General features: G+C 37.7%; 1 protein-coding gene across 5 annotated transcripts in view; it reads right to left on the reverse strand.

The window, feature by feature from the left end:
• Positions 1-19900, reverse strand: part of LOC117338803 — a 48845-nt gene extending 28945 nt beyond the window's left edge. The window contains exon 1 of one of the 5 annotated variants that reach the window (XM_033900151.1): positions 19532-19892. In XM_033900151.1, the coding sequence (XP_033756042.1) occupies positions 19532-19586 (55 nt within the window). In that variant the 5' untranslated portion in view covers positions 19587-19892. Of the gene's footprint in view, positions 1-19531 lie in introns of all 5 variants that reach the window. The other 4 variants (XM_033900152.1, XM_033900153.1, XM_033900154.1 and 1 more) reach the window with 4 other exon arrangements.
• Positions 19901-20219: the final 319 nt, after the last annotated feature.

Below are 20219 nucleotides of genomic sequence, written 5' to 3' on the forward strand. Positions count from 1 at the left end.
AAAAATTTAAAAAAATATTAAAAAAAAGTTTGTCGTCATCTTTCAAAATACTGACACTCTGAATAACCGGAAGTACATTCATAATTGTAGTTTGAAGTCTGTCTCTTTCCTCAAAATATATACGACAGTCTATTGATAAATAATTAACAATGTCGGCGGCATTTCGTTTACACAAGTCACAAATACAGCTTCTTAAGAGAAGAAGTTTGATGAGGAATCGAAATTCTCGACACGTGTTTCTTGTGTTAAGGCACAAGAATCACATATTTTTTTTACAGCGATCCGCTCCACCTCTAGGTTGTGAGTTCGAAACCTACGTGGGGCAGTTGCCACGTACTGACCGTACGTAGGCCGGTGGTTTTTCTCTAGTTTGTAATTAGGATGACGACACAGCCTGAAATATTCTGTTGTGACTTTATAAATGATGGTTAATTTTATCCGATACAGAATTTTCTCAGCTGGCGAAACCTTCATATTATTCGCAATCAGTTAAACAATAATGGTCTCTATGTTATATATATAGGTGTATATATATATATATATATATGATCAACTACCAGTCAGACATCCTGTTCGAGGGGCCGCGGTGGCAGAGAGGTTAAGGTGTTCGAAACCTACGTGGGGCAGTTGCCAGGTACTGACTGTAGGCCGGTGGTTTTTCTCCGGGTACTCCGGCTTTCCTCCACCTCCAAAACCTGGCACGTCCTTAAATGACCCTGGCTGTTAACAGGACGTTAAACAAAAAACAAACAAACCAAACCCTTTTCGAACGATGTGTTCAAATACTACAGATGAGTCTTAATCTTTGATTTGACAGGCGTGATGTATGAAGATGAGCTCTGACCCATGCCATCTGTCATGACGAGCCGACTTTACCTACAGCCGGGTCCTCACTCCCTAAATCCGTTTACGACCTCTACAGGATACAGGTGACTTTGAGAAAATGAAGTGACCACTACCAGGGTCGGGGATCGTCTACTGTGGTTGTAGTGGATCCGGAGATGGTGGGAGGGAGGGGGTGACGTAAAACACACATTACAGGAATGTATCATTGTTGACGACACGAAAGTGATACGTCAAGTAGATTATGCTATGATTGACGACACCACGTGACCGAGGTTAAATAAATAGTGTTGCACCTTGATACCTATAATTGATATTGTTTTGAAGAATTAATTATTTATTGTCGAAGACAGGTATAATTTAATATCAAATTAGCAAATAACAATTATACCACTACAATCCTCTATACTGCTGACGTCATCAGAATGTGTATCTAATTACACCAGTTGTGTTATATTATGACGTCATAAAATATTTGAGGATACACCCTTTATTGAAGGAGGAAATGAGACCGATCTTTAATGAGTCGTGTCACAAACCTCGTTTTGCCTAGAACATTGAAATTATATTATGCGTCAATATTTCACTGATAATTTTAAAACACGTGGACGTCAAATAACGTGAGAATACGATTGGCGTCAAATTAACACCCGAGCACGCGTGGACGTCCAATTAACATATAAATACGTGTTGATATCGAATTAGCATATACACACGTGTTGGTGTCAAATTACATGTAACACGTAGGCATGTGTGGACGTCAAAATAACACTGGTACAAATGTTGACGTCATATTAACACGGGTACAAGTGTTGATGTCATATTAACACGGGTACAAGTGTGGACGTCATATTAACACAGGTACAAGTGTGGACGTCATATTAACACGGGTACACGTGTGGACGTCATATTAACACGAGACAAGTGTGGACATCATATTAACACGGGTACAAATGTTGACGTCATATTAACACGGGTACAAGTGTTGACGTCATATTAACACGGGTACAAATGTTGACGTCATATTACCACGGGTACAAGTGTGGACGTCATATTAACACGGGTACAAATGTTGACGTCATATTAACACGGGTACAAGTGTGGACGTCATATTAACACGGGTACACGTGTGGACGTCATATTAACACGGGTACACGTGTGGACGTCATATTAACACGGGTACAAGTGTTGACGTCATATTAACACGGGTACAAGTGTGGACGTCATATTAACACGGGTACACGTGTGGACGTCATATTAACACGGGTACACGTGTGGACGTCATATTAACACGGGTACACGTGTGGACGTCATATTAACACGGGTACAAGTGTTGACGTCAATTTAACACTGGTACAAGTGTTGATGTCATGTAAACAAGGGTACAAGTATAGACGTCATATCACAACGGGTACAAGTGTGGGCTCAACTGAAGCGTTGATGGCAATTTGGTATTGAAAGCCAGTTTCGAACTCCGATTATTGTATGAGGGTAGGTGGAATTTCGTGTTAAACATACAATAATGGCACAAATTTCCTTTGCCGTGTAGTTTGAATCTATTCAAATAGGAAATAGAAAGATATATATCTCGAGGCGTTTATAGTTTACAGTATCTGTAATCCAATTGTAAACTTCCACAAACTAGAACATATAAATACAGTACAACCGATATAAGTTGTGTACTTGTAATCTATCCAATGTTTTCTTTAACCCTGTCATGAAATTAGTCCAGCGAAAGCGTAGTGACCCTAAATCAATATCTAAATATAGAAATATGCTGAGTAAGTTCGCGACAAACTCTTCCCAAGATACTGTAATAAGTGGGTATCTAAAGGTCGAACAGGATATATTGTCACTATGTGATTTCTTATCTGTACTTTACATCAAGTTATTTATTATAACTTGTGCTCAATACTATTTGCTTTGATTTACGACAATAAGAATATGTTTAAATCAATCAATCAAATCATTACCGCCATCTTACCACCGTCTTAGTGTGTAGCGATTTATTATGTTGTTCTCAAAACATTAATCCATTTACAAGACAAAACACGTGAATTAATCAATTTAATCCATTAATAAAACCAATATGTGGATTAATCCATTAAATCCATTTACAAGACAAAACATGTGGTTTAATCCATTATATTAATTTACATGACAAAAACATGTTTATTAATCCATTAAATCCATTTATAAGACAAAGCACGTGGATTAACCCCTTTTCAAGACAAAAACAAGAATTCTGAAGAATTTTGTGTCTCGTCGTCCCTGTTTAAGCTTTCTTAAATAACTCAAAAAAGGTAAAGCTCTGAAAATGAAGTCAAATTCCCGTCCTAAATTTGTCAGAGTAAGTAACATATAGAATGCGTGTATAAATGTCAAGTTTAAATTGATTTTAAAATACCGACATTTTTACGAACCTTTTTTTTAAATCAAGTATTGATTCCTAATAACTTAAATCTATTCTTTTATTTTCTGTATCAAAGTTTGACACACTTGATATATTTCATTGTTTTCAGAATTAAAATACATTTATGTTATCAAAATGAGGTAAACACAGCTACCATTGGGGCGAACGTCGACGAAAAAGTAGGAATAAAACTCTGATGGTCTCCACGGAAATAAGACACGTATTACACATGTTTGACTGACGTAGTTGGTTTCCACGGAAATAAGACACGTATTACACATGTTTTACTGACGTAGTTGGTTTCCACGGAAATAAGACACGTATTACACATGTTTGACTGACGTAGTTGGTTTCCACGGAAATAAGACACGTATTACACATGTTTGACTGACGTAGTTGGTCTCCACGGAAATATGACACGTATTACACATGTTTGACATATAAACGTTGCTGTTCATCCTTTTGGTTTGGAATATTCCCCGCCAATTTGTGTCAGATTAATGAAGTTAAGTCTTCTTTTGAGTTCGCGTTTGAGTGATTGAGAAAAGACATGATGTTCATCCAAGCGTTAACATGTCAACAGTATAAATCAAATAAATCAGTCATGCAGAAAAACGTGTCTAAACTAGTGTCCAAACCGAACAGACACATATTTCCGGTTGACTTTCTACTCATACACAATATTTGATATCTATTATAGCCCCGAATCAATGCTTAGTTTAATTTAAACGTCCTTTATGTGGGAGAATTGATTTGATCCAACAAAGATTGCTGATACGAGTATTGTAACACAGATAGATTTAAAGATACAAGTTCAAACACCACTTCATTGTGTGATTCCAATATAAGCACGCCAAGTACTGCTAAAGTACAACTCCCATACCGCCCCCGCTAGTTAATGATTTTATAAAGATGGCACCCTTTGGTGTTGATTTGTGAAAAATGAAAAGTATACAATCAGCTTGTAAGTGATTTAATGTAATTTTTTTTACTAAGGAATTAAAAATGAAAGAGGGGTTTTCTATAAAAAAAAATACATGTAGTAATGGAGGCTATGACCATACAAACCTGAAGCTCAAACTCGTCAAAGCTATTTTTCTACGCCTCGTTACATAAACGTAAATTAGTGGTAACCAGATCATATTTTTTTAGTTTACGACACGCAACATCCCTAGGAGTAAGAAACTGGCAGGCGAAATTGTATATGACTCGACAAGGTGATGCAAGGGCTTTATTGGGAACTGAGCTGAAAAAAAATCCAAGTACTTTGTATTGTATTACACATGTTACAGAAAAAAAAAAAACTATTTTTCAAACTCAAGATCCCGTGAAGGTCGACATAAAGTGACTTGTGTTATAAAAGAAATAAATATCTGAAACTAGAAGTGACGAATCAGAAATATCCCTTTCCTTACCTTTATATATAGATGATGCAGGTCAGTGACCCGTTTGGAGTGTCAAGATTTATCAAGTAGGAATCATATTTCAGGCAAAAGTTTACGTGTAAATTAATTACACACAACACACACTGATACATAGTTTATGTAAGACTTTCAATAAAGTTTGTAAGACTGTTTCAATAAAGTTTGTAAGAATATTTCAATGAGGTTTGTAAGACTGTTTCAATGAGGTTTGTAAGACTGTTTCAATGAGGTTTGTAAGACTATTTCAATGAGGTTTGTAAGACTATTTCAATGAGGTTTGAAAGACTGTTTCAATGAGGTTTATAAGACTGTTTCAATAAGGTTTGTAACACTATTTCAATGAGGTTTGTAAGACTGTTTCAATGAGGTTTGTAAGACTGTTTCAATGAGGTTTATAAGACTATTTCAATGAGGTTTATAAGATTGTTTCAATAAGGTTTGTAAGACTGTTTCAATGAGGTTTGTAAGACTGTTTCCATAAAGGTTGTAAAACTGTTTTAATAAGGTTTGTCGTAAGTTTCTAACAGCACCATTATATACAAACTCAAGTGTGTCTGTGGTTTGGTTTGGTTTATATTGTTTAACGTCCTATTAACAGCCAGGGTCATTTTAGGACGTGCCAGGTTTTGGAGGTGGAGGAAAACCGGAGCACCCGGAGAAAAGCCACCGGCCTACGGTCAGTACCAGGCAACTGCATCCCAGAGGTGGAGGACTAGAGTCTGTGGTAAGTTTCACACAACACCAAAGCATCTTCTTCGTTCGAGTGACGTGGATTATTTCGTTGCCTTTGCAGTCATGTTTTTTAATGTTGACAATTCTGAGAATACTTATAAGCAACCTCTGATTCTGGATACATTCTGATTGTCGGCCGCCGGTAAATACAGTTAAAATACAGTTAAATTTCATGCATATATAATTTCTAATTGAACCACACATCAATCGATCATTATTCCAGACGAAACAAAATTCCATTTGAATTTTTTTTTTTTTGCAGCAACTGGCTATTTCGTTGCACGTGTCTGTATGAGAGAGAATTACATAAATATGATACCCGGATTTTGAGAAACACGGACATCCTGTATTCTCGTTCCTCTGAAGCCTACCTGATTTACCGGATACAATGTCTATTTACACACAACCTTGAATTAACAGAATGGAGTTATTATAATAATGATAATAGTGACTTAAACCCTGGCATTCCAAGGTACATATTCAGATTGAATATTCCTGGTCATATACTGGGGTTTAAACTGTTGTCGTCCAACGATCTTTAAGTCCTTGTTTCGATAGTGTGTTCAAATGTTTACACGAAATCTTTAAGTTCTGCCAATGATACAATACCTTATACCCAATCATCCGTAAAAATGATGATTTCAAAACAAAACAATATCACAAGAACATGGGAGACCGCAAAACTATCTTAACTGTATGTCTAAACTCGGATTTTCTTGGTATTAAAATTATCTACGTAATTCCAAGAACATGAATATTTTAAACTTTAATTGTTAGTTTCCCTTCTATGGGGAATCAAACGTTTCCGTTATGTTAAATGGGGGATCATCGTTTCCGTTATATGGGGAATCATCGTTTCCGTTATATGGGGAATCAACGTTTCCGTTATATGGGGAATCAACGTTTCCGTTATGTTAAATGGGGGATCATCGTTTCCGTTATATGGGGAATCATCGTTTCCGTTATATGGGGAATCAACGTTTCCGTTATATGGGGAATCAACGTTTCCGTTATGTTAAATGGGGGATCATCGTTTCCGTTATATGGGGGATCATCGTTTCCGTTATATGGGGGATCAACGTTTCCGTTATATGGGGGATCAACGTTTCCGTTATATGGGGGATCAACGTTTCCGTTATATGGGGATCATCGTTTCCGTTATATGGGGAATCATCGTTTCCGTTATATGGGGGATCAACGTTTCCGTTATATGGGGGATCATCGTTTCCGTTATATTGGGGGGGGGTCATCGTTTCAATTATGTGGGGAATAATCGTTTCACTTGAAATCAAGCTATAAACATTACTACCCGAACAAAGAAAACAAGACTAATTCCATTAGTCACCCTCATGGCCAGTGACCGGCAGTGACCACTCGGTGACCCGTAGTACTGTTCTAATTTCGTATTTACCAGGTTATTGTAATGTAAACCACAAGTGTAATTTTTCAGGAACATTTTGCTGTCCGACCCGTTAGCAGACAACGTCATTTATATGGGTGGTATTAAAGTAGCGGATGAACAACTCACAAAACAGCGTACTAGAGTGCTACCAGTATCTAGGGCAGTTAACTAATATGTGTCTTGTCCATGAACACAACTACGACAGTTTAGTTTTATTTCATCTTTATGAAAAGAAAATGCCCCCCCCCCCCCCCCCAAAAAAAAAAGAGGAAAAAAAAACAACAAAAAAAACCGCCCTTAGTTGGTTTCGAACCTCACACCTCGGAGCTGCACTTGGAGTTGAGACATTTCCCCATAACCATCGTAACCCAGCAGGACTTTATCAGCATAGATCACCTACACTTATATATGTGGTAATTATTAACAACCAGAGTTAAAATAATGACACGTCCCTCTCACGGAACAGCCGATTTCTGGATTTTTACTTCAGAAATATGCGATGCTGAATTATGTCGTTTACCGGCAAAATGCACATTGTTTATGTTTGGGCGTCACCCAGGGGTTAGTTGAGACTGCCAAAGTGATGAGTGTAACTTAAAAATGTGACAAAATGTGAAAAATTTCGAATTTTCTATTTTTCAAAGAGGGTGTCCGAACGGTTTTCCGAGGATCTCGAACGGAAGTTTTAGAGGATATTGAATTTGAACTATGCGTGTTAAATAACAAGTTACAAGTATTTGTGGCAAGATCCCTTGTCCAAAACATGAGATGGTTTTAAGGTGCCATCAAACTACTTGTATGTCTGGACAGCTGTGCCGTAATATAAATCTATCACGCCATGCCGTCTATACGTTGTAAGGTAGGCAGTCTCACGTACGATATGCCGGTCTGTCAACGGAATAATCTCCATACATTTAAACAGGATGGAAACAACGGAGACTTGTCTGTATTTAGGCCATCATTTCCGGTTAAAGGGGGACGTCATTTCCGGTATACGGGACCATCATTTCCGGTATAAAGAGACATCACTCTCATTGTCCACGAGGGACTCAAGTTCAACGTACATTAACTGTCACAAACGAAATCCGTCTCAAGATTGATAATTCCCGGAAGACATTTTCCAAGTTTACTCAAAGTCAGGGTTTTATGTTGTGTCCAGACTTGGCAAGCTTCCAAATTATAGCTGTGTGGATTTATTGACAATGGAGGTTAACAACCTTTTACGAGTTCTCCGCTATCTACATTTGTTTACCGTTAAACGACACAAGTCTCCTTCATAAACGATATTTGACAATCGCGCTTTGTCGAATACTTATAAAATATTTGAGTCACAATATGACTCTTATCAATGGATGATTGGACAAGGGTGTGGATTTTGTGTGTGCGTGTGTGTGTCATTATAATATATACGTGTACTTTGGATAGTGTGCTGAGTGGGAATTTAAATCGTGCCCTGCATCTTATTACTTTTGATGTAAAATGGACGGAAATGATAAAAGACTTAAACTTGTATGTTAACCGGAAGTCATGTTTATGACCTTGACCCTGCACTTGCATGCACCGCCGTGTATACAGCTACCACAGAGTGGTAGAGGTGTCTGTATCGCGTGTTAAATTTAATGTTACGTAAAGACGGTACCATGGGTGGTTCTACGCGAAAAAATTAAGAACCAACTTAAAATTCCGTCTGACCGAAATGCCCTGACCTGAACACTGTATCACTATCGGCTATATCTTACTCTGATTATTAATTAAGTAGCTAAAACGAAATTTTAAGTGGATATTAGGTCGATACGTACTACATGCCCAAAAAATATTTCTATACACCTTGAACGCTCAGTCAGATTTCTTGGCGAGAACTGACTCTTCCGTCAATCCCGTGCTCGATCTTCAACTTATCTTCTCTGTAGAGACAGAGCAGGTTCCTTGGAATTCAAAGATGGCGCGACGATGGATACCATTGAGCAGATAATAGTAAGGATTTGACACCGTATATCGTGGTCAACAGGTGAAAAATTAGGGTTGTTATACAATGTACAATGCTGCAAGTAACGCCCCCTGGTGTAAATAATAAAATCGTTTAGGTCGCGATCGACCAGGGCGCCATCATGTACGTCCAGTGACAACACGACAATGAACCTCGATCGAGATGGCGTTACCCTAAATCTAATCAGACAAAATTTCGGGCCGACTTTCAATCGACGATTTATTTATTTACTACTATTATAAAGTGTTATCAACATCGTGTATTGTGGAGGACACAATTGGGTCACGAGGTGGCGACACTTGTCCTGTAAACGCTTATCAGTTCCATATAGCGTTATATAAATATCATGGGGTCATTTTCTAGGCCGAATGGTCACCAAAAACGAAAAAAAAACGAAAACACAAAAACAAGAGTATCGACGACGCTACAAAAGCTCGCGTCACATTGTTAATCACTATACCACACTCTTACATTACGGGGCGGGTTTCTTCAATTTCTATATCGCAATATATTGAGATGTATTGAGCCTTTTTTGGAAAGGTTTGGACATAAAAACAGTTTTTAGTGCCGCAAGGAAGTTGAACATTGCTTTTATAAAAAAAAACCAAGCAAATAGCAATCCTTAAAGGTAAACATTTAAATTTTGTTTTTAAAAAATGGGAACACCCCCCCCCCCCCCCCCCCCCCCCCCCAAAAAAAAACAACAACCCCACAGTAACCCTCAGAAGGAATATCAGTACCCTAGCACAGTTATAAATTAGTTTACTGATTCCTTTCAACAATAGCACCAAAACTCAACATGGGGAAGCCAACGTTGAAGCCGACACCGGGTTGACATAAAAGAAAGCTTTTCGAGAGTCGAGCTGAAAACAAACGCACGTGTAACGAATGGACCTCTCCCCTTCTGTGTCTTAGATTTTTCTTAATCCATGCATGGATTTCTACACTTTTTTTAAATATCAAGGGCGAGTGCTCGAAAGGCAAAACAGCTCTATCGATGACGTTTCTCTCTCGTGTGTCCTATGTAACATTCTGATTAAACTACAGGTCGCCAATTTGGTGAATGATTGTATCACTTAATTACTGTTTACGACACATTGACAAGATTTCGTTTCAAAGCAGCTTTAATGAGAATTTTGATTGCAGTTCATTGATCATCTCTGTTCAATGGAAGTCGACTGTAGTTCTTTTTCTTTTACATAAAGTAACTTAATTATAAGACGGTGGAATCGATAACACAATTCTACAGTTTCTCGTGATTACGTTTTCCTTGATTATTCGTAATATGCTCTGTCGACGAAAAAAAACTGGGAACGAATGGCGGAGAATCTATAGCAGAGAAATGATAGAGATTTTCTTAAGAAATGTCGAAATATTATCTGGAAATGAGTATATCACGAAGGCGGAATTTCCTTGTAGTAGCTGGTGGCTACTTTCTTGTAATAGCTTGGGTTTACATTCCGCTTGTAGTAGCTTGGGGCTAGCTACCTTCTCTTTGCAGCAAGTGGTAGATAACTTCTCATTGTAGTAGCTGGTAGCTACCTTATCCTTGTAGTACTGGTGGATACATTCTCATTGTAGTAGCTGGTAGCTACCTTATCCTTATAGTAGCTGGTAGCTACTTTCTCCTTATAGTAGCTGGTGGATACATTATCATTGTAGTAGCTGGTAGCTACATTATCATTGTAGTAGGTGATGGATACCTTATCCTTGTAGAAGCTGGTAGCTACATTCTCCTTATAGTAGCTGGTGGATACATTATCATTGTAGTAGCTGGTAGCTACATTATCATTGTAGTAGCTGGTAGCTACCTTCTCTTTGCAGTAACTGGTAGCTAACTTCTCATTGTAGTAGCTGGTAGCTACATTATCCTTGTAGTAGCTGATGGATACCTTATCATTGTAGTAGCTGGTAGCTACATTATCCTTGTAGTAGCTGATGGATACCTTATCATTGTAGTAGCTGGTAGCTACATTATCCTTGTAGTAGTTGGTAGCTACCTTCTCCTTATAGTAGCTGGTGGATACATTATCATTGTAGTAGCTGGTAGCTACCTTCTCTTTGAAGTAACTGGTAGCTAACTTCTCATTGTAGTAGCTGGTAGCTACATTATCCTTGTAGTAGCTGATGGATACCTTATCATTGTAGTAGCTGGTAGCTACATTATCCTTGTAGTAGCTGGTAGCTACCTTGTCCTTATAGTAGCTGGTGGATACATTATCATTGTAGTAGCTGGTAGCTACCTTCTCTTTGCAGTAACTGGTAGCTAACTTCTCATTGTAGTAGCTGGTAGCTACATTCTCCTTATAGTAGCTGGTGGATACATTATCATTGTAGTAGCTGGTAGCTACATTATCCTTGTAGTAGATGGTGGAGACCTTCTCATTGTAGTAGCTGGTAGCTACTTATCCTTGTAGTAGATGGTGGACACCTTCTGCTTATAGTAGCTGGTGGCTACCGTATCCTTGTAATAGCTGGTAGATTCGTTCTTGTAGTAGATGGAAGCTACATCAGTGAACTGACGGGAGTATCTTTTCTTATTTTTTAATTTGGGTAAAGTGTCTTGCCCTTTGACAAACCTTATAATAAAATAATGTATTAATAATGGGTTTTATTTATTCTTCAACGTAAAAAAATATAATCAAATCATTGATTGATTGATTTATTTATTTATTTTCCCATTGTTAAAAATAACAATAACGCTTCCGTAAACGGGTGAAAAGGATTGTAAAGCTGAAAAGGCAAGATGTATTTCGAAAAGATACAATAAAAAAATGAAAAGATTTTATGTACATAACCCATTGCATTGGAAGGTCTAATGTGTATTGTGAAGTATGATTTAATGGTGCTTTTTCAATTATGAAGTATGTGAATTATTCATATAATGTCTAAATTTATGAATCAACAGAATAAATTCCACAGTCAATAAATACTTGAACAATGTAAGACTCTCTCTAGTTACATGTTTAACATCACACAAGAAAAACCCACTGACATGCGATGTTTTACTTTTCATACCAGACACACAGATAGAAAATCCATGGAGACATTGTGACATGCCTTTACAAATAACAAGTACATTGTTCGTGATGTTGATGTGTAATTACTGTCATGTTGTACAGGTGAACTGTCTACGTGACAGAAACGCTGATATCAATTTTAGGTATGATTCATTGTAATCCAGGAAAAGTTAGGGGACGTTACGACAGATTTACTCCCTCCCCTGTGTAGTATTGAGTATTGGTACGAGGACGTTACTAGATATTTACCTCCTCCCCCGTGTAGTATTGGTGTGAGATGTTACGACAAATTTACCTCCTCCCCCGGTGTAGCATTGGTGTGAGATGTTACGACAGATCCCCCCCCCCCCCGTGTAGTATTGGTGGGGGACGGTTACGACAAATGTATTCCCTCCTCTGTGTAGTATTGATAGGGGACGTTCCTACAGCGAGGGTCTATACGGACGGAATAAAACACCTAGATGGGACTAAATGGGTGTTCTGGGCTAAATAAATATCTCATTTATCCATATATGTAAGGTAGGTGTTATGTCACACCCGATTTTATTGTATTCGCACCAAATTCTTAGCGACACCAAACGGTGTCTGATAATTCCACGTTCCACGACATGGTGACAGGGCCAGAGGAAACTCGGGCTACTCCTCCCCGTGTAGTGTTGGTGTGAGATGTTACGACAGATTTTTTTTTTTTGTAAATTAATGAGATATTACATCAATTGGTAGAGTGCAAAATTTGTAAATCGATGGTCATGGGCTTTGTCTCTTGCGAATGAATTGAAATAAATTTAATTTATATGACATACTTTTGATAGATATGATTGAATTGGAAATTAGTTTGGTATTATGCTCTTATGTCTAGATAGACTATTTCAGTAATAGATGTGATTATGACACTATAAATGCCCGGTCAGTGGCCCCATCACCCTTGACCTTCATATAACCTAATATCACCCGTGACCTTCATATGACCTGATATAACCCGTGACCTTCATATGACCTAATACCACCCGTGACCTTCATATGACCTCATACCACCCGTGACCTTCGTATGACCTTATATCACCCGTGACCTTCATGTGACCAGATATCACTCGTGACCTTCAAATAACCTAATATCACCCGTGACCTTCATATGACCTCATACCACCCGTGACCTTCGTATGACCTTATATCACCCGTGACCTTCATGTGACCAGATATCACTCGTGACCTTCAAATAACCTAATATCACCAGTGACCTTCGTATGACCTTATATCACCCATGACCTTCACATGACCTGATATCACCCGTGACCTTCGTATGACCTTATATCACCCATGACATTCACATGACCTGATATCATCCGTGACCTTCATATGACCTGATATCATCCGTGACCTTCATATGACCTAATATCATCCCACAATGCTATAGTGTACCGGTATATGACTGAATATGTTGCAAGACTGACGTGGAAGATTTACATCATCATAACCTACTTGGCTATTTGGATAATTGAAAAAAATAAAGAAACGACTATATTAAAATGGTTAAAAAAGAGGGATTTTTTATATAAACTCGTAAATTTATTTAAGGTATTTTTCAAATAAAAAAAAAAGTCGTTTAAACTCTTATTTCAAACACATCACTTCCTGGTTAATCCTTATTAACCCAGGACGACTGTGAAACATAATACATGAGTAAGTCATCTAAAAGCTGGCCAGTCGAGCGGTTCTATTAATATTCTCCGTTTGTGGATTTCGGCGGATACATAGTGATAAATTCAAGTGCTGAATTAAAACTTAACAAAGATATACTTCTAAATAAGAAGCTTATATGTATATGACAGCAAGGTAATCCCCTTAACCAGATTAAATGTTACGTCACAATATACGACATTGCTATTTCGTACGTAAGTGTATTAGTCGAATATCATATGTCTGAGGCATTGACGTGCAGAATCCACAAAATATTTACATATATACAAACTGTATTTGACAATTCTCTATACTTCGTGTCAATTGACCCCTACAAAACGGGTTTCACCTGACCCTTCTACCCCAGACCAACTTTCCACTTTTCTCCGAAAATAACGAGACCCTACTTACGCAAGACCAACTCACCCTTCCCCTTCTCTGGGTATCACCTGACCCTACTACCATCAAGCAATCGTTAGTTTCCTCTGGCCCAGATGGAAATAAATTCAAGCTTAATTTATTAGACATTTTATTCGCCAATTCCAACTAATAATTGAAATGTACTAATAAATCTCGCATTGCCATCGCTGCAATGATCAGTCTGATCACGTGATATTTATCTCTATGTATACGTCCCATGGGATTTCATGAATGACCTTTACCTCATAATTCCAATCGTTTCACAAGCACTCGGAACGCTCTCCCAGAGAGGCTAGCTCCAGGTCAGTGTTCAGAAATGTAGAGACAAAGGCCATCAACTAATTAAGTATTAATTAATAATCAGTTAACGATCATCTACAGTACTGCACGTCTCTCTGCAGACGGGTATGACTAAAACACCCTTCAGTAGACGGTCAGACGGGTAGGACAGAAACACTCTTTAGTAGACGGGAAGGACTAAAACACCCTTTAGTAGACGGTCAGACGGGAAGGACTAAAACACCCTTCAGTAGACGGTCAGACGGGTAGGACAGAAACAACATTTAATAGACGGCCAGACAGGTAGGACTAAAACACCCTTTAGTAAACGGCTAGACGGATAAAACCATTCGCCCGGCTCTATTGAAGACGCTTTTCGGCAGACAGACAGCCAACAGTCCGGACGGTCTAAACAAAATATACGGGAAGAAGACACACCTCAGACGACAGAGACAGTCATCCGTCCGGACAGACTGAGACACTTCCCGGTAAACAGGCACAACCAATTGCAACTGCCCACACGGACTTAACCAACCGTCCGTCCGGACGCAACCAACCGTCAGGGTATACTGACACTTCGTGATAGGCAGACAACCAACCTACACAATACCGAGACACAGGGGCCTGAGAATTTGTTACAATCCAGATGTGTTTATTTATTCTATCCCCAAATGCATAGAAAATTAAAATTGTCCCTCAGTTTAGGGGCTAAATCCCCCCGACCCGAAAAGTGAAGTGTGAAGACACCCGCCTTTTAGCACACTTTAACGACTGCCATCCCAATGTGAATTTAAAGTGCATTACGCTATATTTCTCGGAATTATAACGTTAACCCAATAAAAATACTCAGTTCGGCATCCGTAAAGATATTTGTACTTAAAAGTTTATTTCAAAGCTTTCTGTGATTACAACATACCGGTAATTTATTCATTTGGAACATCTTAATAGGAATTTCCAACGGCAAGCAGACACCATTACCTTCTTTGGCGTAAGAATCACCAGTTCAACACCTTATTTTGTATTTATTTCCTATGAAGTTACTTTGCGATTGCTAATACATTTATAAGTATTCAGCATTCAAAGCGGACGTGAATTTGCACACTGAAGTACAAAAAAAATCCTTCTATATATAAAGATTAAGCTTTTCTCATAGAAACCTTCGACATGCTAAGTCCTGAGGATTTCTCAGACCTTCTGTTATAAAAAGTGTATGTGTAACTTCACAACGTGTAATTAGGTATATATAGACAATCCCGACCTTTACGACGTGTAATTAGGTATATATAGACTTTCCCGACCTTTACGACGTGTAATTAGGTATATATAGACTTTCCCGACCTTTACGACGTGTAATTAGGTATATATAGACTATCCCGACCTTTACGACGTGTAATTAGGTATATATAGACTTTCCCGACCATTACGACGTGTAATTAGGTATATATAGACTATCCCGACCTTTACGACGTGTAATTAGGTATATAGACTATCCCGACCTTTACGACGTGTAATTGGGTATATATAGACTATCCCGACCTTTACGACGTGTAATTAGGTATATATATAGACTATCCCGACCTTTACGACGTGTAATTAGGTATATATAGACTATCCCGACCTTTACGGCGTGTAATTAGGTATATAGACTATCCCGACCTTTACGACGTGTAATTGGGTATATATAGACTATCCCGACCTTTACGACGTGTAATTAGGTATATATAGACTATCCCGACCTTTACGACGTGTAATTAGGTATATATAGACTATCCCGACCTTTACGACGTGTAATTAGGTATATATAGACAATCCCGACCTTTACGACGTGTAATTAGGTATATAGACTATCCCGAGCTTGACGACGTGTAATTAGGTATATATAGACTATCCCGACCTTTACGACGTGTAATTAGGTATATAGACTATCCCGACCTTTACGACGTGTAATTGGGTATATATAGACTATCCCGACCTTTACGACGTGTAATTAGGTATATATAGACTATCCCGACCTTTACGACGTGTAATTAGGTATATATAGACTATCCCGACCTTCACGACGTGTAATTAGTTATATATAGACTATCCCGACCTTCACGACGTGTAATTAGTTATATATAGACTTTCCCGACCTTCACGACGTGTAATTAGTTATATATAGACTATCCCGACCTTCACGACGTGTAATTAGGTATATATAGACTATCCCGACCTTTACGACGTGCAATTAGGTATATATAGACTATCCCGACCTTTACGACGTGTAATTAGGTATATATAGACTATCCCGACCTTTACGACGTGTAATTAGGTATATATAGACTATCCCGACCTTTACGACGTGTAATTAGGTATATATAGACTATCCCGACCTTTACGACGTGTAATTAGGTATTTATAGACTATCCCGACCTTTACGACGTGTAATTAGGTACATATAGACTATCCCGACCTTCACGACGTGTAATTAGGTATATATAGACTATCCCGACCTTCACGACGTGTATTTAGGTATATAGACGATCCCGACCTTTACGACGTGTAATTAGGTATATATAGACTATCCCGACCTTCACGACGTGTAATTAGGTATATATAGACTATCCCGACCTTTACGACGTGTAATTAGGTATATATAGACTATCCCGACCTTCACGACGTGTAATTAGGTATATATAGACTATCCCGACCTTTACGACGTGTAATTAGGTATATATAGACTATTCCGACCTTTACGACGTGTAATTAGGTATATATAGACTATCCCGACCTTCACGACGTGTAATTAGGTATATGTATAGACTATCCCGACCTTTACGACGTGTAATTAGGTATATATAGACTATCCCTACCTTAACGACGTGTAATTAGGTATAGACTATCCCGACCTTTACGACGTGTAATTAGGTATATATAGACTATCCCGACCTTTACGACGTGTAATTAGGTATATATAGACTATCCCGACCTTTACGACGTGTAATTTGGTATATATAGACTATCCCGACCTTCACGACGTGTAATTAGGTATATATAGACTATCCAGACCTGTACGACAGGTAATTAGGTACGTGTATATAGACTAGCCCGATTTTTTCGCCGTATATTTAGGCATAGAAAGCACCCATTCAGTTAATTTCCCTTTTCCATCATAATCTGAATAATGTAGTTTACATGATACATCATCGACAATTGTATGTGTATGTGCAAACGGATGAGACGAACTAGTCGCCTCCCTAATTCCGGCATACACTGACCATAACTCATTACTGTAGACTAAGGTTCGCGTGCACTAGGTCGCGTGACACTTACTCACTTATCTACATAATTTGTAAACAATAGAATCTTCAAATTATAGTTTTCTCTGTACCTCTCATCTTTAAAACATTTTAAACGAAATTTCATATTCTGATAATAATCATCGTTAAAATATTCGTACAATGACTTCAAAGGAATTAAGCATATTTCATAAATTACAGAATAATCACTTTATTATACAAACGTTACTTATATTATATATTATATATTATATATAATTACATAATGACGTCATATGTGAATATTTGCATAATTTTAGGATTTATGTCGAATAACAGTCATAAATCGCTCGAACCGGGAATTTCTCATTTTATGTCTTTGTCTATCAACACTGGGTGGTGTATTCAGAGTTTAATTAAAGTATGATATCCGTTTTAGCATTTAGAATTCAAACATTAACATTTCAAACAACCGAACATACGGATCACAGACTTAAATTGTATAATGTACTTGACTTCAGTTTGGACACGGATTTTAAAGACTCCGGTTGACCCAGACATAAACCGGCAAGGTGTAATTTATCTCAATAAAACTCATGGCCATGAACCGCCGATAAACAGCATGTTTACCAGTTAAATGTATATGTTATTTTCAATGGAAATCCATTGAAGTCCTCTATATGTTTAATAAATAAATATATATATGAATTTTCATAACTAAATATGACGATATTCTATATACACTACGTATACCCCATCCCACCCCACCCCATAATACAGCATGAATTACACTATTTTAAAACACTAGGTCGTTAAATATATATTTGGAAATGAAAATCTGTCTAGACAGAAATAAAGAAGTTTTCAGACACGTGCATATCATCATCAAATCCAGCAACAGGTTTTAACTAAAATGTATATTATGATTTGTATGCCTTGTTAAATTTTATTATGTAAATATCAATATATGAACTGTATCAGAGGAAAAAGTGTTGATAAGTTGGAAAAACTTGTACCTAATCCTCAGCTCAATTTTGGGGCAAAAAATATGTCTAGTGCATAGTATCAAACATTTTCTGGAATGTGGAAAAAATGCTTCGTATTCCCGTAAACGACACAGCATCACTTCTATGTTAAGTAATTATCAGAGCTTTTAAAGCTGACAAAGTTGATCACAGGGATCAGATTTTTTTTACAGGCTATGTCAGGTAAGCTTCCGTGCATGTCTTCAAACAGCTTTGTTAGCTTCATGTGTAGTTTTATACTATTATATCGCACGAAATCATGTCGCTCTAGAGAAATTAAGATGTTATATAGATTTAGCACGGACCAGGATGTCCCTGTATGGACGAATGGGTTATGATTATCATAATTAATTTTGCCATATTTTCTTCAAGACTCTAAAGTTTGTTGAAAAAATAATTAAGCTTTGATTACAATGATATTTTACTTATCATTTTACCTGAGATACATACTGGAAGTCAAAAGTCTGCCGTGTATAGCTTTATAACACCATACCGGATTCACATATAAACTGTCTTTCACACTGGAAGTCAAAAGTCTGCTGTGTTTTGCTAAATAACAATTTGCCAGTTCACGTAAACTATGGTTAGGTCTGAACTTTTATCACAACGATTTAGGAAATTCAAATTAGCCTTGTACGTATGGGACAACTGTCTACACTACATATTAGAAATAGGGCCCTGTGTTCCGAGTTTTTGTATACATTACAATGTATATATGTGTTAAACTTACATAATGTCATATCAAAGATCTGTAACATATTTAACGCTGCTCGAGTATATCTATTCATCTAGCAGTAAGATTTTGTTTGCTATATAAAACTTTCTGACGCTACAGGTGCATGATAGATGTAGCATTTCACTTTCGAGTAAGGCACGGTTAAAATTTTAACGTCTTTGTAATAATTTAATTGTCATGTGTAAGTATCCACGAACGAGTTTACATTACAATCATGCTCTTAAGAGGACAAGGTTTGCTTAGCTCTTGAATTCGACAGCACATATTACCGTTTATAAAAGCCGTATGCTAACAACAATGTGTTGTATATACTCACGGAAAGTCAGGCTAAGTAAACAGGTCAAATATACACGGGCTTCTGTCCTCGGCATAATGAAGTATTCCAATCAGCGAGTATGTGACATGGAGTCCGAGAACACAGCGTGGACGATGGGAATGTAAATATAAGTCCAGCACACTACAGTACGTAACTCCGTAAGTGGTTATGACACTGGGCAGTGAGAGAGCGATAATTCGGAGATTTCACTGATAACAGTCCCGATTACAATAGGTATTATCAAACTGCGGGGACGTTATATAGGTAAATATCACTGGACCATGTCACACCGGCTCATGCAGTTCACGAGGCGTGCCTGCATACCTTTGCTGTGGCGCTACGGGCGAATAATATAGCCCGATTTTTTGTTGCTAGTATATATATCTGTATATGGACTTACTAGCACGTTGTACGTGTGTGCACATATCACACACAGACACACCGGTCACAGCAGGGTCATAACACCCATCAACAGACGGACGTCATCTTACAAGTACTGACTCAAAGTCAAGTCTGTAATCTTACAAAAAAATAATTAATTGATGTCTAAATTTATTTAGATTTATTCAACAGATAACATTTTTAGAATGTATAAAAGAAAAAACAAAACTTCCTTCTAATCACATGATATTGTATGCATGGCATTGCATATCGTATATGTATATTCAATGTTCATTGCCTTACTGAT

This window comes from Pecten maximus, chromosome 12 (assembly GCF_902652985.1).
Source record: "Pecten maximus chromosome 12, xPecMax1.1, whole genome shotgun sequence".
NCBI lineage: Eukaryota > Metazoa > Mollusca > Bivalvia > Pectinida > Pectinidae > Pecten > Pecten maximus.